The 23,371-nt window shown below is 45.2% G+C and overlaps 2 protein-coding genes and 1 long non-coding RNA gene across 3 annotated transcripts in view; 1 reads left to right on the forward strand and 2 right to left on the reverse strand.

Moving 5' to 3' along the window:
• Positions 1-21,469, reverse strand: part of LOC147957849 (uncharacterized) — a 125,350-nt gene extending 103,881 nt beyond the window's left edge. The window contains exons 1-3 of the mRNA XM_087531869.1: positions 21,454-21,469; positions 19,348-19,759; positions 19,086-19,259 (exon numbers count right to left, since the gene is read on the reverse strand). Coding sequence (XP_087387995.1) covers positions 19,086-19,259; positions 19,348-19,759; positions 21,454-21,469 — 602 coding nt within the window. The remainder of the gene's footprint in view (positions 1-19,085; positions 19,260-19,347; positions 19,760-21,453) is intronic.
• LOC147957852 (uncharacterized) lies at positions 2,106-2,705 on the reverse strand. The gene is made up of 2 exons (XM_087538021.1): positions 2,601-2,705; positions 2,106-2,552 (listed from the first exon to the last, which is right to left on the reverse strand). The coding sequence occupies exons 1-2, from the start codon at positions 2,703-2,705 to the stop codon at positions 2,106-2,108; spliced, it is 552 nt and encodes a 183-aa protein (XP_087394147.1).
• LOC147957853 (uncharacterized) lies at positions 6,898-7,650 on the forward strand. Its single transcript, XR_015611651.1, has 2 exons — positions 6,898-7,072; positions 7,198-7,650. It is a non-coding gene; the product is annotated as an uncharacterized LOC147957853 (long non-coding RNA).
• Positions 21,470-23,371: the final 1,902 nt, after the last annotated feature.

Consider the following 23,371-nt stretch of genomic DNA (forward strand, 5'->3'; position numbering starts at 1 on the left):
CGAGTACTTGTAGGACAGTGAGGGCGCGGACGGTTGTGGAGCCGCATGCAGCGCCTGATGAGCTCTCGGACGAGCGCCGAAGGAGCCGGGGACGAGGGCTCGCGGAATGGGTATGGAGTATGCGTGGACGACTCCTGTCCACAGGTTCTGCCCGGCAGGCCAGGGCGCCGGTTGGTACGCACGACTGCTGTGATGGGTGAGGCAGCCCTCCCTGGGTGCCCGCGGGTGCGTGCTGCTTGCGGCCGTGGGGACCGCCTCGGCGGCTATCGGCGGGGGCCGGCTGTGGGGCCTGCTGCTGCGGGGATGGGAACCCTGGCGGAGGCGGCGCCTGGTAGGGGTCTGGGCTGGGCCGTGGCTGAGGGGCCGGGGCGGGCGGGGCACCGCCGCGGGTAGTACTGGCGGCGAGGGCGGTGTGGGTGGCCCGAGTGCGCGCCATCTTCGTCCGTCGTTTCTCCAGTTTCAGGTACGCCACGACCTTGGGAAAAGTCGGGTTGGGGATAAGGGTGAGGTTGGAAGCGGTGTTCCCGAAGTCATCGTTCAAGCCGGCGGTGAGCGTACTGAGAAGCTTGTCGGAGACCTTCTCACCTAGGTCACGGAGCTTATCGGAAAGCTTCTTGAGGCGCAAGAAATTGTCGTCGATGGACGAGCCATGCTGCTGACATCCAAAAAATTTGTCGTGCTAGAAAACCTTGCGCTGAAGCTTGTTGTCAGTGAAGAGGCCTTTGAGATTGGTCCAGACGGCGTCAGCGTCATCCTTGTCAGATACCACCGTGTGGAAGAGGTCCTTCGAGATGGTGGTGTAGAAATAGCGGATGAGAGTGGCGTCGATGGTCATCCGCTCGTCATCGTTCACCATGAAGCGTGAGTCCACAGAGCCATCAATGTGATCCCGGAGATTGTACTCACGAAACACAAGGGAGAAGTACGTCTTCCAGGAATAGTAGGTGGAGGTGTGGTGGTCAAGGATGACGGGAACCCGACCGAGGATGTTGAGGTCGCGGATGAGGTCAGAGTCGGGACCGGCGAACGGATTGGTGCGGATGGAGACGGAGGAGCCGGGGGATTCCATGGCGTAGCGGGAAGGAGGCGTGGTGGCTGCGTGAGAGGGCAGCGGCGGCGCGTCGGGAGGGCGGCGGCTGTGGGAAGGGGCAGCGGCGGCTGTGGTAATGGCAACAAGGGCGGCGGCTAGGGTTAGGTGAGGTGGGCGGAAGCTAGGGTTTAGGTGGGAGGGCGGCGGCGGCTAACGGGGCGGCGACGCGGCGGCGTATGGAGCACGTAGCGGCAGTGGCGGCATGGCGTGGCGCCGGCGACGATGATGATCGCGGCGGCGGCGGGTTAGGTCAGGGATCAAAGGTATGATACTATGTAAAGAAATAACTTTTGGCAATGCAACTCTCGATGTATTAATCGGGTGCATAAGTACGTATATATGGTGTATAACATGGGCCTCGATCTCTTTTATACAATAACTAGAAGGTGGGTCATGATATACAATATATATACAAAACCATATACTCAACAGGAAGGAAGAAAATGTGGCAGCCACCAAAATGCCCATGTTTAAGTTTCATGTCTGACCTTGCACCTAGATGATGACTCGTTGTCATCAATTTCAAAATTGAGAGATTACGAGGCCGACCGGGATGGTCCCCCCTCCCCCTTCCAGGGAAGATGTGTAGCGTTGGGGAAGGAAGAAATATCCAATGCACTTGATGCTCTTTCCTATAAGCAAAACAGTAGGAATTTCTTCCTACTATGGATTCTTATATAGTTCTCGAGTAATAAAATAGCAATAAATAGGTTAAAAAATATTGCACTAAGTTAAGTTATGGCAGATCATGCTTTCTTTCATCAGAACATCTCAGACTCAAAACAAAATATATGTCAAAGGTTCAAAACATGTCAATTTTGAGAGTAATTAACATGACAGAACATGATGAAGAACATGTGGATAAACATATGATTACATTTCCAGACATTAGGTCCGAGCATATGATAAGTTTGCCGATGGAACTGAATTGAAATTCACAAAGAGCAAACATCCAACACAGGCATGTCACCACAACCCTAAGCAAGCAGCAACATTAATTTCGGTAGAGAGGCAACTAAGACCTGTCAAAAGATGCACCCTCACGCATGAACTCCATGATGGCATCCTCAACTCCCGCCACCGCGAGCACAAAATCTGAGAATCCAATGGGACTGATACTAGAGGCGGCGGCGGCGGGCATGGTCACCAGATGGCGCCGGCACATGGGGCATCTCCCCTTGGCGTGCAGCCACCTGTCCACGCACCACCCGTGGAACCGGTGCCCGCACGGCGTCTCCTTCCATGCGCCCGTCCCTGCGTCGTCATCGTCGTCGTCCTCCATGCAGATCGGGCAGCCCTGCCCGTCCGAAGGCGCTTCCACGGTCATCAGCGCCTCGGCCACCGCCTCGCCCAACGCCGAGTCGTCTGGAGCATCAGGGTCGTCTGTGTCCGCCATGACCAAATCGGAATTAAAATCGACGCCAGTAAGCTCACGAAACAGCGCGTCGGCGTATTCTTGTTGCTGTTGTTGTCGTCGCAGCATGTGCATGTTGATGTCGTCGTCTTGGGCGATGTCTTCTGCTTGGCCCTCGAGTATAGAGTCTCGTGCTTCTAGTGATTGCAGCACTCGGTAGAACAAGTCGTCGGCGGCGCTGTCCATGGCATGCGACGCCATCAAGGAATCGCGCGACTGCGCGAGAGAAGTTGATCGATCGACGATTCGTCGCTGGCCGGGGGTGAGATTGGAACGGGAGCGGAGAAGTTTGGGGGAATCTAGGGTCGGGAGCGATCGTGCATCTATGCTATGCCTCTGCCGGTGAGTACATTTATAATGGCATCGCCTGCAATCTAGGTGCGTGCTACGATCGAGTCCGTTGTTCTGTTGGAAACTGAAATGCGCAACAGCCTCGATGCATGCAGGCTAGCACGATACATACAGTTCCGCTATTGGGCCGGCCTGCAGGTTTTGTCACTCCCCATTGTCTGCGACGGGCCAGGTTACGGGCAAAATGCTGCAAGCCTTGGCCCGGCCCGAGTATCGGAGAAGTGTTTATTTTACATATTTTTGGATTAAATAATGCTACTATTGTCCCTATTTTCATGTAATATAATATTTGAAAAACACATGTTTCTTCCAAGGGCGCTGCTACGCGTCCGCCAACCGATGTTTAGATTTTATCCGTCGTCTCGATGGCCGTTGGATAACCGAACTGATAGTCGTCTGATCCGGTGTCTGCGCCCCGCATGCCCATTCGTTATTTCCCGCAACAAACACTCTGTTGCAGAAACAAGACAGTCTTAACCCGACCCCGACTGAGCTGCGCCCCTCGTGGCGCCGCCACCAAGCCACCGCAAAATCTGCCCGCCGCCGGCGTGTAGGAGCTACTCTAGTTGCGAAACCTCCTCTTCTCTATTTTCTTGCAACAAAAGCTTTGTTGCGAAACATTCTCATATCTAATTTCCCGCAACAAGAGCTTTGTTGCGAAAACCCGTTTTCTCTAATTTTCTGCAACAAGTCCCCTGTTGCAAAAACTCTTATTCTCTAATTTTCTGCAGCAAGACCCTTGTTGCAAAAATTGAAAAGACATCTCATGATGCGCCTAATTTTCTGTAACAAGACCCTTGCAACAACATCTCCGACCGCGTCGCGCAGTCTTCACTGCCGCCGTTCCGCAACAACGTTGTTGTTGTAGAAACTTGGAGTGTGCATGGACATAAGGCGTTGTGATGTGGTTGTGTCTAATGTTGGTGGTGCCAGGACGGTGGTCGCCCAAAAATGCAGGGGTGGGAGGGGGTGGGGGGGCGTCTCCGATCCATACCTGCTGGAGTCGGCGTCGGCCACCGCCGAACCCATCATTGTCGCCACCGCACTGGATATGCCCCGGTCGCCGAACGCCGCCGCCCTCCCAAATCCGGAAGCGTCACCCTCTCAGAGACACGAGTCAACGAAGGCCAGCTGCACGACTGTTTATCCTGAAACAATAGCTCTGTTTCAGAAAATGAACGTGCATGACGCGGAAAGCGGGGCCGTTCTCATCCGTCTGGTCAACAGGCGATCCGACGGACACGGAGCCGGCCTTTTCCCTTCTTCCAAGGCTTTTCCGGGTAGGGCCGTGAGCTGCAAACCGATGCCCTATAAGACACCAAGCTTTTAGGATGGTCCCTTTGGGTCGGGGTGCCCATGCATGTATGTCTTCTTTTTCACGATAGGACGATACCCCACAAGGGCTTAAGTATCCATCTCTGTCCAACTCCTAATACGTTTTCTTTTCTTTTACTTTCCTATGGATGTACGCATGCATGAGCAACATCGTATGCATGCAGGAGTACTTCTATCATTGAAACTCTGACTTACTCCTATTAAATTAACTTATCTTTCCATGTCAATCCGAACTCTTCCGATTGATTCTCCTATACATCGCTCAGTAGGAACATATTTTCACATATACGTGGCGTGTTCAGTTGTCTATATGTAACAATATTCGTATGTAACGTTTAAATCTTTAATCTCAGCCCTTAATCTTCAAAATCGGTGGTTAAGATAATTTAATCTGTGTGGACGAACGTAATGACTTGTTTGACTCTTGTTTTAATTATATAAAATTATATAATAGATGTTTTTCTATTTTCCAGCCATTTTTATGTTATTTTGAAACCGACAAGATCACGCGTTCTGTTTTCATCGCGAAAACAGTCTTCAAAAAGGCACTCCGTGAAGAAGTTGAACTTCTCGAACATGCCGGTTTGAACTTCACTCTATTTTTCACGTGCTATTTTTTGCCCGTAGCTCCCCTCATCGGAATTGAGCAAACGATATACTGATGGAAAGCTGTTGAAAACGCACAACTTCCCTCTATTGATCATTTCTTCATATTCGTGATGGTTAAATATATTTTTCTGAATACATAAACACTTGTTTGTACTGGTATAAATGAAAATTTTACACCATTCATTGGAGTGAATCATATAATATACCGTTGGAAAGCTTATGAATAGGAGAAACTTTTTCATATAGATAGTTGCCACAAATTCGTTGCCGTTCGCGAATAGTTTTAGAAATGGCTAAAAGAACGTTGTTTTTGCCTTTTTTAACATGTAAATGAATGCTCGCACTAGAAATTTTGAACCGTGCAGGCAGAAGCACATGAACTTCTTGCAACAAAACTTTTAGTCTTTTAGTTTTGTATTCTTTTATTCTCTTCCAAAATGTATAGTAGTTGAATTGCCCGTTGTTTCACTTTGAACTTCTGTCACGTAGTTTTGTTCGTGTAGAGATAGAGAGAGGTACGTGCGAGAAATATAGAGATAGAAAGAGATACATGAAAATTAAAGCATTTTTTATTTTTTTCCTTTTCTGTAATTAAAGAGATACACATGAGAAATAGAGATATAAGAGAGATACGTGAGAATTAAAGCCACCGAGAGATAAGACAGATACGTTCAGATATGGCATATTCTCTTGTTCATGACTATCCCGGTTTTCAATAGTATGACATCTAGAGAATAGAGTTGTTTAAACACGAAGGCCTCCTTTGGTTTGGAGGATTTTGTAGGAATTTCATAGGATTGAAATTTTGTAGGAATTTTTTTAGAGCCTTTTGGTTTGTAGGAATGGAATCCTATTCTTATGGAGAAATTCTTCCTATCCTTCACATTTCATAGAAAAATAAACATTAGCCTAGACTCAATGAAAAAAATCCTATAAAATGAATCAAAGGACACCTCCTTTATTATTTCTACTCATAGAATTTGAGATACATGTCATCTCATTTTCTATGATTTTTCTATTTCTATGATTTTCCTACCCTATGAACCAAAGAAGGCCGAAATGTCTTAGGCCTTTGTTCATTTCGCCACATGTGGCGTATAGCCGCATGCACAACCTATGAGTGGTCATTTCAACAGTAATCTTCCTATCCTGCCAGACCTGCTCGAGAGAGGGCATCTGCCTACGTGCGTGGACCTACCCAGCTTGTCCCTATGAGCACTGCTGTTGGCTCGGTCAAAATGGATAGGATTAATATGCTACCACGGCTGCTGTTCGACTGACCCCTTCACCAATCTCATCAACATTGAATGACCAGATAAAAGGGGTTCGAGACTCCCGGGTGCTACAACACCTTTCCGTACTTGCAAATGGTGAGACTGTCACCAGGTCCCATGAGAGCGCCCTCACCAAAGCTGCTATGCATGGCTTTATGAACTCTGTACCAGTGCCGGCCAGCGCTGCTGCTGTAGCGTAATCTACTACAGTACGGAGAGGCAACAGGGGAGGCAGAAACACTGTGCCCCTTGTGTCCGCACCCTGATAAGAAGATATGCATGAGAGAGGCCTGAGAATTTGTGAGAGACATGTGAGATAGAGTAGAACAGAGGTTGGCATAGAGACTTGGTACAGGGACACGTGGAAAATAGAGAGATGGAGAGAGATATGCGTGAGAAATAGGGATATAGAGAGATACATGAGAATTAAAGCTGACCTTGATAGAGCGGCACGTGAGAAATAGAGTGATAGAGAGAGAGATACATGAAAATTAAAGCGGTTTTAATTTATTTCCTTTTCTGTAATTAAAGAGATACGCATGAGGAATAGAGAGATAAGAGAGATACGTGAGAATTAAAGCCGTTTTAATTTTTTCCGTTTTTATGATTAAAGATCAGATCTACACCGTTATAATCTTGACCCGCAAAATCAACGTCCTCCATTTTATATTTTTCTCTAATTAATGTGGGAATTTCTTAGGAGTGCCTATTAGTATAGGTATATATATGTGCAAAAATCTCACATTAATGAACATATATCTTGTGCACTTGCAATCTTTTGTAGTACATTAATGAATATTTAAAATATTTTCCAACTCTTGCTATTTATAGACTTGTCGTCCGTGTCTGCCACATCTGGAGTCTAACTATTTCCTACTGGAACCTTACACTCGACTAGAACTGAGTTTGTCAAGTAACAGATAACCAATATGAGAGGGAGCAGCCTAGTGCAGGCGACGATGGTATTCTTCATTGGATGCCTTGTGCTTTGTGCACAGTGTAAGTATATATCATCATCGTCTTTAGAATTTTGTGTTAACTTCTTGCCACTAATTCTTCAGATCAGACATACATACAAACATACATCTGCGGTACTGCATACTAAGGTTAAATATACTATATAGGTGCTCTCGATAATAAGCAAATGATGGTCAACCAAGATGATCATGCGACGAACACAAGTACCAACGCTACCATCGTCAACTCAACATCTGTAGGCGAGAGCAACAAAACCGAGCAATTTTGCAGCCTCTATCTCGTATGTTATTTCAACTTTGAGCTCCGTGCTAAGTGCTACTGTTGCCAGAATAAGAATGGCGACTGTTACAAGACGAAGAGTGAGTGCCTGAAGAAGTGCCATTCCTACAACGGTTAATGCCCACCATATGCTCGGAAAATTTGTCCATCGGTAATAAAAGGCACCTTATATGGTTTGGGCAATTAGGTTCCAATTAAACATTAGATAGCCCGCATGTTTCCGTGGAGATCCAGCAAGGAAAAATTTGACGAAAGAAATCCAAGTAACTAGTTGTCTTGCATATTTACAAAGTTCAAATCCTTTGGTTGTGGTGCTTTGACTCGATTGTCTATTATGCTCTTTCATTTACTTGCACATCGCCCACTTGTTTATTTAACACACATCACCCACTTGGTGATTTGCCAGTTGTGGGCTGACGGTCATATAGAATTGTAATAGCACTGACATGGAAAAAGTTAAAAACTGAAAAACTGAAAAGAAGAAGTGAGATTTAGTCAGGACTCTTTCAGACGAAGATAAGCAAATTGCAAGAAAACAACATGCAGACACAATTTTATATCATAGCATGACTAGCAAAAAAGCACATAGTACAACGACAACCCACGTATCTATATGCTATCTATATGTATATCTATATCTATCTATCTATCTATCTATCTATCTATCTATCTATCTGTTGGGGAACACAATATTTTAAAAAAATTCCTACGATCACGGAAGATCTATCTTGGAGATGCATAGCAATGAGAGGGGAGAGTGTGTCTACGTGTACCCTCGTAGACCGAAAGCGGAAGCGTTTACTAACGCGGTTGATGTAGTCAAACGACTTCGCGATCCAACTGATCCAAGTACGGAACGTACGGTACCTCCGCGATCAGCACACGTTCAGCTCGGTGACGTCTCTTGAACTCTTGATCCAGTTGAGGCCGAGGGAGAGTTCCGTCAGCACGACGGCATGGCGACGGTGATGATGAAGTTTACCAGCGCAGGGCTTCGCCTAAGCACTACGACGATATGACCGAGGTGTGTTACTTTGGAGGGGGGCACCGCACCCGGCTAAGAGAAACTTTGGTGTGCCTTTGATGTGCCCTCATAAAGGTGGGAGGAGAGGTGGCCGGCACTAGGGGGGCGCGCCATGGGGGGGGGGAGTCCTACTTGGACTCCCGGCCCAAGTAGGATTCACCCCCCTTTCCTAGTCCAAGTAGGAGAAGAAGGGAAGGAGGAAAAGAAGAGAAGGAAGGAGGGGAGCGCCGCCCCCTCCCCTTGTCCAATACGGACTGGGCAGGGGGGGGGGCGCCACCTTTGGCCGGCCCTCTCTCTTCTCCACTATGGCCCATTAACTTCCGGGGGGTCCCGTAACCCCCAACACTCCGAAAATTATCCGAAACGACCCAAACCATTCCGGTGTTCGAATGTAGCCTTCCAATATGTGAATCTTTATGTCTCGACCATTTCGAGACTCCTCGTCATGTCCGTGATCTCATCCGGGACTCTGAACAAACTTCGGTTCATCAAAACATGAAACTCATAGTACAAATCGTCATCGAACGTTAAGCGTGCGGACCCTACGGGTTCGAGAACTATGTAGACATGACCGAGACATATCTCCAGTCAATAACCAATAGCGGAACCTAGATGATCATATTTGTTCCTACATATTCTACAAAGATCTTTATCGATCAAACCGCATAACAACATACGTTGTTCCCTTTGTCATCGGTATGTTACTTGCCCGAGATTCGATCGTCGGTACCATCATAGCTAGTTCAATCTTGTCACCGGCAAGTCACTTTACTCGTTCCGTAATGCATCATCCCGTGACTAACACATTAGTCACATTTCTTGCAAGGCTCATAGTGATGTGCATTACCGAGAGGGCCCAGAGATACCTCTTCGATAAACGGAGTGAAAAATCCTAATCTCGATCTATACCAACTCAACAAACACCATTGGAGACACATATAGAGCATCTTTATAATCCCCCAGTTACGTTGTGACGTCTGATAGCACACAAGGTGTTCCTTCGGTATTCGGGAGTTGCATAATCTCATAGTCTGAGGAACATTTATAAGTCATGAAGAAAGCAATAGCAGAAAAACTAAACGATCATTATGCTAAGCTAACGGATGGGTCTTTTCCATCACATCATTCTCTAATGATGTGATCCCGTTCATCAAATGACAACACATGTCTATGGCTAGGAAACTTAACCATCTTTGATTAACGATCTAGTCAAGTAGAGGCATACTAGGGACATTCTGTTTGTCTATGTATCCACACATGTACTAAGTTTCTAGTTAATACAATTCTAGCATGAATAATAAACATTTATCATGATATAAGGAAATATAAACAATAACTTTATTATTGCCTCTAGGGCATATTTCGTTCAGTCTCCCACTTGCACTAGAGTCAATAATCTAGATTACATAGTAATGATTCTAACACCCATCGACTCTTGCTGCTGATCATGTTTTGCTCGTAAGAGAGGCTTAGTCAATGGGTCTGCAACATTCAGATCCGTATGTATCTTGCAAATCTCTATGTCTCCCTCCTTGACTTGATCGCGGATGGAATTGAAGCGTCTCTTGATGTGCTTGGTTCTCTTGTGAAATCTGGATTCCTTTGCCAAGGAAATTGCACTAGTATTGTCACAAAAGATTTCCATTGGACCCGATGCACTAGGTATTACACCTAGATCGGATATGAACTCCTTCATCTAGACTCCTTCATTTGCTGCCTCCGAAGTAGCTATGTACTCCGCTTCACACGTAGATCCCGCCACGACGTGATGGGTAACGTAGTAATTTCAAAAAAATTCCTACGCACACGCAATATCATGGTGATGCATAGCAACGAGAGGGAAGAGTGTTGTCCACGTACCCTCGTAGACCGTAAGCGGAAGCGTTATGACAACGCGGTTGATGTAGTCATACGTGTTCACGATCGACCGATCCTAGCACAGAAGGTACAACACCTTCGAGATCTGCACACGTTCAGTTCGGTAACGTCCCACGAACTCACGATCCAGCTGAGTGTCGAGGGAGAGCTTCGTCAGCACGACGACGTGATGACGGTGATGATGATGCTACCGGAACAGGGCTTCTCCTAAGCACCGCTACGATATGACCAAGGTGGATTATGGTGGAGGAGGGCACCGCACACGGCTAAGAGATCAATGATCAACTTGTGTGTCTATGGGGTGCCCCCCTCCCCGTATATAAAGGAGTGGAGGAGGGGAGGGGCTGGCCCTCTCTATGGCGCGCTCTAGGGGAGTCCTACTCTCACCAGGAGTAGGATCCCCCCTTCCCTAGTTGGAGTAGGAGAGGAAGGGAAGGAGGAGTAGGAGAGAAGGAAAGCCCCCCCCCCAAACCTATTCCAATTCGGCCTCCTGCCCAAGGGGGGGCGCACCAGCCCCTTGTGGGCTAGTGTGCTTCCTTCTTATGGCCCATAAGGCCCATAACTTCTCACGGGGGGTTCCGGTAACCTCCTGGTACTCCGGAAAAATGCGCGAACCACTCGGAGCCATTCCGATGTCCAAACATAGGCTTCCAATATATTGATCTTTATTTCTAGAACATTTCGAGACTCCTCGTCATGCCCGTGATCACATCCGGGACAACGAACAACCTTTGTTTCTTCAAAACACATAAACTCATAATAACGATCGTCACGAAACGTTAAGTGTGCGGACCCTACGGGTTCCAGAACTATGTAGACATGACCGAGACTCACTTCTGATCAATAACCAATAGCGGATCCTGGATGCTCATATTGGTTCCTACATATTCTACGAAGATCTTTATCGGTCAAACTACATAACAAGATACGTTGTTCCCTTTGTCATCGATATGTTACTTGCCTGAGATTTGATCGTTGGTATCTCAATACCTAGTTCAATCTCATTATCGGCAAGTCTCTTTACTTGTTCCGTAATGCATCATCCCACAACTAACTCATTAATCACAATGCTTGCAAGGCTTAAAGTGATGTGCATTACCGAGAGGGCCCAAAGATACCTCTCCGATACTCGAAGTGACAAATCCTAATCTCGATCTATGCCAACTCAACAAACACTATTGGAGACACCTGTAGAGCACCTTAATAATCACCCAGTTACGTTGTGATGTTTGGTAGCGCACAAAGTGTTCCTCCAGTATTTGGGAGTTGCATGATCTCATAGTCATGGAAACATGTATAAGTTATGGAGAAAGCAATAACAACAAACTAAACAATCATCGTGCTAAGCTAAGGGATGGGTCAAGTCAATCATCATTCTCTAATGATGTGATCCCGTTAATCAAATGACAACTCATGTATATGGTTAGGAAAGATAACCATCATTGATTCAACGAGCTAGTCAAGTAGAGGCAAACTAGTGACACTATGTTTGTCTATGTATTCACACCTGTACTAAGTTTCTGGTTAATACAATTCTAGCATGAATAATAAACATTTATCATGATATAAGGAAATAAATAATAACTTTCTTATTGCCTCTAGGGCATATTTCCTTCAGTCTCCCACTTGCACTAGAGTCAATAATCTAGTTCACATCGTCATGTGATTTAACACCAATAGTTCACATCTCCATGTGACTAATACCCAAAGGGTTTACTAGAGTCAATAATCTAGTTCACATCGCTATGTGATTAACACCCAAAGAGTGACCATGTTTTTCTTGTGAGAGAAGTTTAGTCTACGGGTCTGCAACATTCAGATCCGTATGTATTTTGGAAATTTCTATGTCTACAATACTCTGCACGGAGCTACTCTAGCTAATTGCTCCCGCTTTTAATATGTATCTAGATCGAGACTTAGAGTCATCTAGATTGATGTAAAAATCTTGCATCGACGTAACTCTTTATGACAAACTCTTTTATCACCTCCATAACCAAGAAATATTTCCTTAGTCCTCTAAGGATAATTTTGACCGCTGTCCAGTGATCTACTCCTAGATCACTATTGTACTCCCTTGCCAGAATCATGCTAAGGTATAAAATAGGACTGGTACACAGCATAGCATACTTTATAGAACCTATGACTGAGGCATAGGGAATGACTTTTTATTCTCTTCCTATTTTCTGTTGTGGTCGCGTTTTGAGTCTTTACTCAACTTCACACCTTGCAACACAGGCAAGAACTCCTTCTTTGACTGTTCCATTTTGATCTACTTCAAAAAAATTCAAGGTATGTACTTCATTGAAAAATCTTATCAAGCGTCTTGGTCTATCTCTATAGATCTTGATGCTCAATGTGTAAGCAGCTTCACCGAGGTCTTTCTTTGAAAAAATTCTTATTCAAGTATCCTTTTATGCTATCCAGAAATTCAGTATCATTTCCGATCAACAGTATGTCATCCACATATAATATCAGAAATGCTACAGAGCTCCCACTCACTTTCTTGTAAATATAGGCTTCTCCAAAAGTCTGTATAAAACTATATGCTTTGATTAACTCATCAAAGCATATATTCCAACTCCGAGATGCTTGCACCAGTCCATAGATGGATCGCTGGAGCTTGCACATTTTGTTAGCACCTTTAGGATTGACAAAATTTCTTGTTGTATCATATACAACTCTTCTTTAGGAAATCCATTAAGGAATGCAGTTTTGACATCCGTTTGCCAGATTTCATAAAATGTGGCAATTCCTAACATGATTCGGATAGACTTAAGCGTCACTACGAGTGAGAAAATCTCATCGTAGTCAACACCATGAAATTGTCGAAAACCTTTTGTGACGATTTGAGCTTTGTAGATGGTAACACTACTATCAGCGTCCGTCTTCCTCTTGAAGATCCATTTATTCTCAATGGCTCGCTAATCATTGCGCAAGTCAATCAAAGTCCATACTTTGTTCTTTATACATGGATCCCATCTCAAATTTCATGGCCTTAGGCCATTTCGCGGAATCTGGTCTCATCATCGCTTCCTCATAGTTCGTAGGTTCGTCATGGTCTAGTAACATGACTTCCAGAAAGGATTACCTTACCACTCTGGTGCGAACCATACTCTGGTTGTCCTATGAGGTTCGGTAGTAACTTGATCTGAAGTTTCATGATCACCATCATTAGCTTCCTCACTAATTGGTGTAGAAATCACTAGAACTGATTTCTGTGATGAACTACTTTCCAATTCGGGAGAAGGTACACTTACCTCATCAAGTTCTACATTCCTCCCACTCACTTATTTTGAGAGAAACTTCTTCTCTAGAAAGGACCCACTCTTAGCAACAAAAATCTTGCCTTTCGGATCTGTGATAGAAGGTGTGCCCAATAGTTTCTTTTGGGTATCCTATGAAGACGCTCTTTTCCGATTTGGGTTTGAGCTTATCAGGCTGAAACTTTTTCCCATAAGCATCACAACCCCAAACTTTAGGAAACGACAGCTTATGTTTCTAGCCAAACCATAGTTCATACGGTGTCGTCTCAACATATTAGACGGTGCCCTATTTAACGTGAATGTAGCTGTCTCTAACGCATAACCCCAAAACGATAGTGGTAAATCAGTAAGAGAAATCATAGATTGCACTATATCCAATAAAGTACGGTTATGACATTCGGACACACCATTATGCTGTGGTGTTCCAGGTGGCATGAATTTGTGAAACTATTCCACATTGTTTTAGTTGAAGACCAAACTCATAACTCAAATATTCGTCTCCATGATTAGATCGTAGAAACTTTATTTTCTATTTACGATGATTTTCCACTTCACTCTGAAATTCTTTGAACTTTTCGAATGTTTCAGACTTATGTTTCATCAAGTAGATATACCCATATCTGCTCAAATCATCTGTGAAGGTCAGAAAATAATGATACCCGCCGCAAGCCTCAACACTCATCGGAGCGCATACATCAGTATGTATTATTTCCAATAAGTCAGTTGCTCGCTCCATTGTTCCGGAGAATGGAGTCTTAGTCATCTTGCCCACGAGGCATGGTTCGCAAGAATCAAGTGATTCATAATCAAGTGATTCCAAAAGCCCATCAGCATGGAGTTTCTTCATGCACTTTACACCAATATGACCTAAACGGTAGTGCCACAAATAAGTTGCACTATCATTATTAACTTTGCATCTTTTGGCTTCAATATTATAAATATGTGTATCACTACGATCGAGATTCAACAAACCATTTATATTGAGTGTATGACCATAGAAGGTTTTATTCATGTAAATAGAATAACAATTATTCTTTGACTTAAATGAATAACCGTATTGCAATAAACATGATCCAATCATATTCATGCAAACACCAAATAACATTTATTTTAGGTTCAACACTAATCCCGAAGGTAAAGGGGGTGTGAGATGGTGATGTTATCAACCTTGGAATCACTTCCAACACACATCATCACCTCGCCCTTAACTAGTCTCTGTTTATTTTGCAACTCCCATTTCGAGTTACTACTCTTAGCAACTGAACCAGTATCAAATACCGAGGGGTTGCTATAAACACTAGTAAAGTACACATCAATAACATGTATATCCAATATACCTTTCTTCAGTATGCCATCCTTCTTATCCGCCAAGTATCTAGGGCAGTTCCACTTCCAGTGACTATTTCCTTTGCAGTAGAAGCACTCAGTTTCAGGCTTGGGTCTAGCTTTGGGTTTCTTAATGGGAGTGGCAACTTGCTTGCCATTCTTCTTGAAGTTCCCTTTCTTTCCCTTGCCCTTTTACTCGAAACTAGTGGTCTTTTCAACCATCAACACTTGATGCTTTTCTTGATTTCTACCTTTGCTGATTTCAGCATCGCGAAGAGCTTGGGAATTAATTTCATCATCCCTTGCATATTATAGTTCATCACGCAGTTCCAGTAACTTGCTAATAGTGACTAGAGAAATCTGTTAATCACTATTTTATCTGGAAGATTAACTCCCACTTGATTCAAGCAATTGTAGTACTCAGACAATCTGAGCACATGCTCATTGGTTGAGCTATTCTCCTCCATCTTGTAGGAAAGTACTGTCAGAGGTCTCATACCTCTCGACACGGGCATGAGTCTGAAATACTAGTTTCAACTCTTGGAGCATCTTATATGTTCCGTGGCATTCAAAATGTTTTTGAAGTCCCGGTTCTAAGCCATAAAGCATGGTGCACTAAACTATCAAGTAGTCATCATACCGAGCTTTGCGAAACATTCATAACATTTGCATCTGCTCCTGCAATAGGTCTGTCAGCTAGCGGTGCATCAAGGATATAATTCTTCTGTGCAACAAGGAGGATAATCCTAAGATCACGGACCTAGTCCACATCATTGCTACTATCATCTTTCAACTTACTTTTCTCTAGGAACATATCAAAAATAAAACAGGTGAGCTAAACGAGCTATTGATCTACAACATAGATATGCTAATACTACCAGGACTAAGTTCATGATAAATTTAAAGTCCAATTAATTATATTAATTAAGAACTCCCACTTAGATAGACATCCCTCTAGTCATCTAAATGATCACATGATCCAAATCAACCAAACCATGTCCGATCATCACGTGAGATGGAGTAGTTTTCAATGGTGAACATCACTATGTTGATCATATCTACTATATGATTCACGCTCGACCTTTCGGTCTCCAGTGTTCCGAGGCCATATCTGCATATGCTAGGCTCGTCAAGTTTAACCCGAGTATTCCGCGTGTGCAAAACTGGCTTGCACCCATTGTATGTGAATGTAGAACTTATCACACCGATCATCACGTGGTGTCTCGGCACGACGAACTGTAGCAACGATGCATACTCAGGGAGACACTTACACCTTAAAATTTAGTGAGAGATCATCTTATAATGCTGTCGTCTAACTAAGCAAAATAAGATGCATAAAGAAATAAACATCACATGCAATCAATATAAGTGATATGATATGGCCATCATCATCTTGTGCCTTTGATCTCCATCTTCAAAGCACCATCATGATCACCATCGTCACCAGCTTGACACCTTGATCTCCATCGAAGCATCGTTGTCGTCTTGCCAACTATTGCTTCTACGACTATCGCTACTGCTTAGTGAGAAACTAAAGCAATTACATGGTGATTGTATTTCATACAATAAAGCGACAACCATATGGCTCATGCCAATTGCCGATAACTGTGTTACAAAACATGATCATCACATACAATAAAATTTGGCATCATGTCTTGACCATATCACATCACAACATGCCCTGCAAAAACAAGTTAGACATCCTCTACTTTGTTGTTGCAAGTTTTACGTGGATGCTATGGGCTGAGTAAGAACCGTTCTTACCTACGCATCAAAAACCACAATGCGGGATAGTGATTGCTTTTTGATCTTCAGAAAGAACTCTGTTCATTGAATCCGATTCAACTAAAGTTGGAGAAACTGACACCCACCAACCACCTGTGTGCGAAGCACGTCAGTAGAACCAGTCTCACGTAAGCGTACGCGTAATGTCGGTCTAGGCCGCTTCATCCAACAATACCGCCAAATCAAGAAACAACTAGTGATGGCAAGCAATATGTATATACCCACGCCCACAACTCCTTTGTGTTCAACTCGTGCATATAACATCTACGCAAAAACTAGCTCGGATGCCACTGATAGGGAACGCAGTAATTTCAAAAACTTTCCTACGCACACGCAAGATCATGGTGATGCATAGCAACGAGAGGGAAGAATGTTGTCCATGTACCCTCGTAGACCATAAGAAGAAGCGTTATGACAATGAGGTTGATGTAGTCGTACGTCTTCACAATCGACCGATCCTAGCACCGAAGGTATGGAACCTCCGCGATCTGCACACGTTCGACTCGGTGACGTCCCACGAACTCACGATCCAGCAGAGTGTCGAGGGAGAGCTTTGTCAGCATGACAGCATGATGACGGTGATGATGATGCTACCAGAACAGGGCTTCGCCTAAGCACCGCTACGATATGACCGAGGTGGATTATGGTCGAGGGGGGCACCGCACACGGCTAAGAGATTAATGATCAACTTGTGTGTCTATGGGGTGCCCCCTCCCCGTATATAAAGGAGTGGAGAAGGGGAGGGGCCGGCCCTCTCTATGGCACGCCCTAGGGGATTCCTACTCCCACCAGGAGTAGGATCCCCCTTTCCTAGTTGGAGTAGGAGAGGAAGGGAAGGAGGAGTAGGAGAGAAGGAAAGGGGGGACGCCCCCCCAAACCTATTCCAATTCGGCCTCCTGCCCAAGGGGGGCGCACCAGCCCCTTGTGGGCTGGTGTGCTTCCTTCTTATGGCCCATAAGGCACATAACTTCTCCCCGGGGGTTCCGGTAACCTCCTGGTATTCCAGAAAAATGCCCGAACCATTCGGAACCATTCAGATGTCCAAACATAGGCTTCCAATATATCGATCTCACTAGTAGAAAAAGGGTCATTTGTCCCGGTTCGTAAGGCCCATCTGTCCCGATTTAGGAACTGGGTCTAAAGGGTCGTTACTAAAGCCCTTGGCCTTTAGTCCCGGTTCTTATACGAACCAGGACAAATGGGCCTCCATGTGGCCGTTGCGGCGAGCATAGGCAGGAGGGCGTTTGGTCCCCGGTTGGTAGCACCAACCGGGACCTAAAGGCATCCACGCGTCAGCTTTTCAGGGGCTAGGGTTTTTGTTTTTTTCTGAAGGGGGGGGGGATTTGGGGGGTTTGTATGGTTAATTAAGGTGTTTCACATATTGTGTTAGGTAGCTAATTAATTAATAGAGAGAAGTGTCCTCTCTTATCTCCGTGCTTGGTCGACGCTACGTACTATACGTATAGAGAGGCCCTCTACATGCTAGCTAGTAAGCAAATGAAGGAAACCATTAAGTACAGAAGTTCGTCATGCACACCAAGAGAAGTGATATCGACCTCTCCTTCTCCGAGAGATTGCATGAACAACATGTTTTTGTATATCTATCCGACGCTACTGGCTACATATATACAATATTAAGATCTCTTACAATATAATCTCCCCTAATCATATAAGAACTTAGCTTCAACATGGTATTCTACGGCTTTATTGATGACGTGGTCAACAAAGAATCCCGCCAATTCCTCTTGAATTGCTTTCATGCGATCTTCTGGTTGGAGTTCATTCCGCATCTGCTACGTCTAATTTGAAGAAGGGGGTTAATACATATATATGAATGAAACTCAACATAAATGATGGTGTAATAAAATGAAATTTTGAATATTATTGCTCACGCACATCAAATTGTCTTTGAGAGTAGCCCCGCTTATTTTTGCAAGTCGCGTTGTAGATGAACTCGCAGATGTAATATCCACAGAAATCATTCCCTTGTTCTTGCCAAAAGCACTTTATGAGAAATAGAGGTAAATGAAACTGATAATGAAGTATTATAAATGGCATCGATGAAATTAGCTAGAATCAACGGGAGATGCGCAGAAGTAGCTAGCTAGTAGTACTTACTTTCGGGTATGTATATCGTAGCTCCTCTGGCAGTCCTGGAGCTTCTGCGGTGAACTTTTTCCAAACCCTGCAAGACAAAGATAATAATTATTACTTGAGATATCAGGAAATGAACAAAAAGTTGCCGATATGGTGCGATAATGATCGATTGAACTTACTTGTTGAGAATTTTAGTCATGTCCGCATAGGTCTCGGGATCTTTTCGTCTCGAGTCTAAGACGATTACTAGTCCCTACTCAAGCTTAATCTCCAGGAGAATATAGTGGAAGCTGCGCACGCATGCATAACTCATCAATTAATTACATTACTATAACCTCGAGTAATAAGGGAAACCGAATATGCACAAGACAGTAACACTCACTTGAAGTTGTAAGGGAAGAGTATTTTATCTTTGTTTTTACTTATTACCAACGATTTGAGCAAGTTGGCCTCGTCTTCTTTGGCATTCTTTTTAACAACATATTCATCTATGAGATTTGTGTTAATGTACCCAATATTATCTATTTCTGCTTTTCTGCACTCGACGATCTTCAATCTGCATAATATAGTGAGGATAATTATAAATACATGCAATGAAAGAGATGAGCTATATATAGAGACTTAATGACAGAAGTAGTACTTACAGACAGTAGCAAGTGACCGTTAATTTGTCGAGGGCCTTTTGATTGAAAAACTGGAAGAACTCCTCAAATGGTATAGACAACAGATGAATTCCAACAAGTTCGTGCTCCTCTTTAACTCTCAGCGTCAAAGTATTCGTCCCCCCGGACTCTCTGCAGGTTTTCATGTACCAATCATACAATCTTCGCATCATAGTTGTTAGAGATTTTTCATCTTTGACGAGAGGCTTCCCGTAATGGTATTTGTGTTCGTCCACCTCCAAGAATTCATAATGTACATCGTCGGGCAGGTAATCATCAAGATTGGTATAACCGGGCACCATCCTCTGATCATTAGCGACGATATCGCTAGACACCTTGTGCGGGGGGCACGATTGGTTCGCTTGTTCACTGAGCTGGGCAATTTTTTTCCCAGCTCGTCATTCTGCTAACCTTCGATCACTGATAGTACTTCCCGACCGCTCTGCTTCGATGTATATCTTTTCAGTAATGCGCTCATAGTTTGTTTTCAGCGGAGACTTTGGTGGTTTCCTCAGGTCATCGATAGTGCGCTTTAATTTCACCGAATCTATCTTCTCCTCTGGAGGTAGATGTTTCTTTGCTTTCACCCCATCAAAGAAGTCCTTCACTTCAGTTTCCACGATCTTCGCGTTTTCCTCCACGGTCCTCTCATATGGTAACTTTTCTAGAGGCTTGAGAGATGGACCGAATCTGTATTACCTCCCGCCTCTGGCTGTACTTCTAGACGCCGGAGCATACGGAGCGGCTACGACTGTCTTCTTTAGTTGCTTACAAGGAGGAGGAGAAGGACTACGACGCGCCGGAGCAACTGGAGCGGCGGCGGGTCTCTTCCGCCCTTGCTGGCGAGGTAGATGAGGAGAAGGCTGACTGCTCGGGCGCGTCGGCGCAGGCGGAGTGCCGCCACGCGCCGGAGAAGGAGGCTGAGTTCCCTGATCACTCGCCGGAGGAGGAGGCGGAGTTCCCTGACTCGCCGGAGGAGGAGGAGGCGGAGGCGTCCAGTTCGGAAGGTTGATGAGCTCCTTCCGCCATAGGCATGGAGTCTTCAGAGAAGAACCTATCCGAGTCTCCCCTTCACTCATAGGGTGTTCAAGCTCGGGGTGCTCAAATCCGTCAGTAATTTCATCCCCATCACCCTAGCTGTAACACCCCGGATATGATTTTCCCAATATGTACTCCAACTCTTGCCGTTTCCGGCGTTAAGTTATGTTATTTTCTCGGGTTCGGGTTTTTGTCTCCGTGTGTTGTTGTCTTTGTCATGCATCTCATATCATGTCATCATGTGCATTGCATTTGCATACGTGTTCATCTCATGCATTCGAGCATTTTCCCCGTTGCCCGTTTTGCATTCCGGCGCTCCGTTCTCCTCCGGTGGTCATTTCTACCTTTCTTTCGTGTGTGGGGATTAAACATTTCCGGATTGGACCGAGACTTGCCAAGCGGCCTTGGTTTACTACCGGTAGACCGCCTGTCAAGTTTCGTACCATTCGGACTTCGTTTGATGCTCCAACGGTTAACCGAGGGACCGAAAAGGCCTCGTGTGTGTTGCAGCCCAACACCCCTCCATTTTGGCCCGAAACCCACCAAAACCCTCTCCATCATCTAGAGCGTTCGATCATGATCGCGTGGCCGAAAACCGCACCTCATTTGGACTCTCGTAGCTCCTCCTATGCCTATATAAAGAACCCCCGAAATTTCTCCTTCCCCTTCCTCCCGAAAACCCTAGATCCACTTCGTCCGCCGCCGTCGGACATCTTCGCCACCGACGGATGTGTCCGCCCACCGTGTCCGCCGCCACGTGTTGCCTCCCCATTCGCTGGGACGCCGCGCCCACTTCGCCTCTGCGCGCCGCCGTGCCGGCCCGCCCGGGCCCAGGTGGGGCCCTCCTGGCCCGGAGCCGCCGCCGCCAGAGAGCGCTCGCCTTCCCCGCGCCCGATCGCCGCCTCCGCCGCCCGCCATCGACGCCGGCCGCAAGCTCTCCGGAGCTCGTCGCCGGAACCCCGCGCTCCCTCGCCTTCCCCGCGCCTCGGGAGCCGTCGCCAAGGGCGCCCGCCGCCGCCCGCCGTCAGATCCGGCCGGGGAGAAGCTGACCTCGCCTCTCCTTCATCTCCCCGCCGACGGACCGACCTCGCCGGAGCGAGTTGACCTTGCTGGAGTGACCTCGGTTTGCGTGCCCGCGAGTAACCCTAGATCTGCGGGTGGTGATTTTCTTCTAAGTCCTAAAATACCCAGATCCATATGCCCATGTTCAGCGTGCTATAACTTTGCATCCGTAGCTCCGTTTTGGGCATATAGCATATCAAAATGTTCGTCTCAGAGAGCACATCATTTCATCTCATTGAATAATTTTCATTTGAGTTCATCTTGATGCCCGAAATGCTGTTAGAAGTATGCTATTTGAGATAATTGTCAGATCTGCTGCTCCATTTAGCTATTTGTCATTTTTGCCATGATTAATGTGTGCATGATATGCCCCTGAGCTCTTCATGAGTTTTGTTATATGTTTTGCCATCTTTCTAGAGGTGCAACCCATGTATTTTTGTGATGTGTGTGGTGACTAGCACAAACTTGCAAAGTGGTGCATTCGTTAATGCTGATTTCAGGGACATAGCATTTCCACCAAGTCCTTGATCTGTTTATCTCAATATGCCATATGTTCATGTTGTTTCCTAGTGATCCGTGCCTCTTTTGAGGATGATCAGTAAGGATGTTTTGTTAATCTTGTAGTGCTCTATCGATTCATGTCTTTGTTTGCAAATATGGAGCAACCTAGCTTGAGTCAATCGAGCTCTACTTTTGCTATTTCGTGAATCTGGGCAGATTGTCTACTTGTTAGCAATTTTGCCGAGGATGTTGTAGTTGATCCGTGCATGCTATGCTATTGTTGTTGCCATGTCTAGCTTGTATTTTGTGTATTCTTGATGGGTGTATGCTTAGATTGTCATGACATGCTCTGTAGTGAGTGCATCGAGCTCGTAAACATGCCTACTTGATATCTGTTTCAGCATGCTCCAGTTTTCACTAAGTCTGTGATCTGATTATGTTTTTGCCATGTTCACATGCTTGCAAATGTATTTTCTGATCCCTTTTGGCTCAAGGTCACTACGGGACTTTTGTTAAGCTCCTTGAGTAGCTCCATGAAATGCTTTACTTTGCCATGTTCAGGTCCTGTAGCATATAGTTTTCATGTTCCAAAGAGTGCTACCTGATCTGAGATTCCAGACGAGTGTTAATTTCACTAAGTCTGAAATCTGTTTACCAATTGCGTTTTTGCCATGCTTGTTTGAACCTGTTAATGGATGAATTGGCCATAGCTTAGTGCTAGTCTTTTGTTAAGCATCATGAATGGATCCCTGCCATTTATTTTGATGCCATGTTTGGGTGCTGTAGCATGTTCATCTTGTTGCATTTAGATGGCTACTTGCTTTAAATCGCAGAACGTGGTCATATTTGAATCGCTTGCCATTTCCTAACCGTAACTCCAATTCCGGTGATCTTTATATCGTTTTCAAGCAATTTCATCTCATCTTTCCAGTGGCACACTTGGATTTCCATGTTGAGGCCTGGTTCATGCATTTTTTGTCAAATCTTGCATATGCATCCCATATCGCATCCCGCATAGCATACCATCTTTGCATCATGTTGTTTGAGTTTGCACGTGGTTGATTGTGTCCTTGTTGCTTGTTTGTCTTGTTTGGGTAGAGCCGGGAGACGAGTTCGCTAACGTGGAGCCCGTTGAGTTTGCTTTCGAGGATCCAGTCAACTCTGACAACTTTGCAGGCAAGATGATCATACCCTCAAAATCACTACTATCTTTGCTTTGCTAGATGCTCGCTCTTTTGCTATGCCTATGCTACGATGCCTACCACTTGCTTATCATGCCTCCCAAATTGCCATGTTCAACCTCTAACCCACCATGTCCTAGCAAACCGTTGATTGGCTATGTTACCGCTTTGCTCAGCCCCTTTTATAGCGTTGCTAGTTGCAGGTGAAGATTGCAGACCGTTCC

Source organism: Triticum urartu, chromosome 7A (assembly GCF_056163025.1).
Source record: "Triticum urartu cultivar PI428250 chromosome 7A, HENAU_Tu73, whole genome shotgun sequence".
In the NCBI taxonomy this organism is placed as follows: domain Eukaryota; kingdom Viridiplantae; phylum Streptophyta; class Magnoliopsida; order Poales; family Poaceae; genus Triticum; species Triticum urartu.

Excerpts from the sequence above, each read along its gene's own strand:
- LOC147957852 (XM_087538021.1), bottom strand. The coding sequence starts at position 2,705 with ATGGCGTCGCATGCCATGGACAGCGCCGCCGACGACTTGTTCTACCGA. Across the intron at positions 2,553-2,600 it reads AGGGCCAAGCAGAAGACATC|CAACAAGAATACGCCGACGC; the intron begins GCCCAAGACGAC and ends CGACAACAACAG.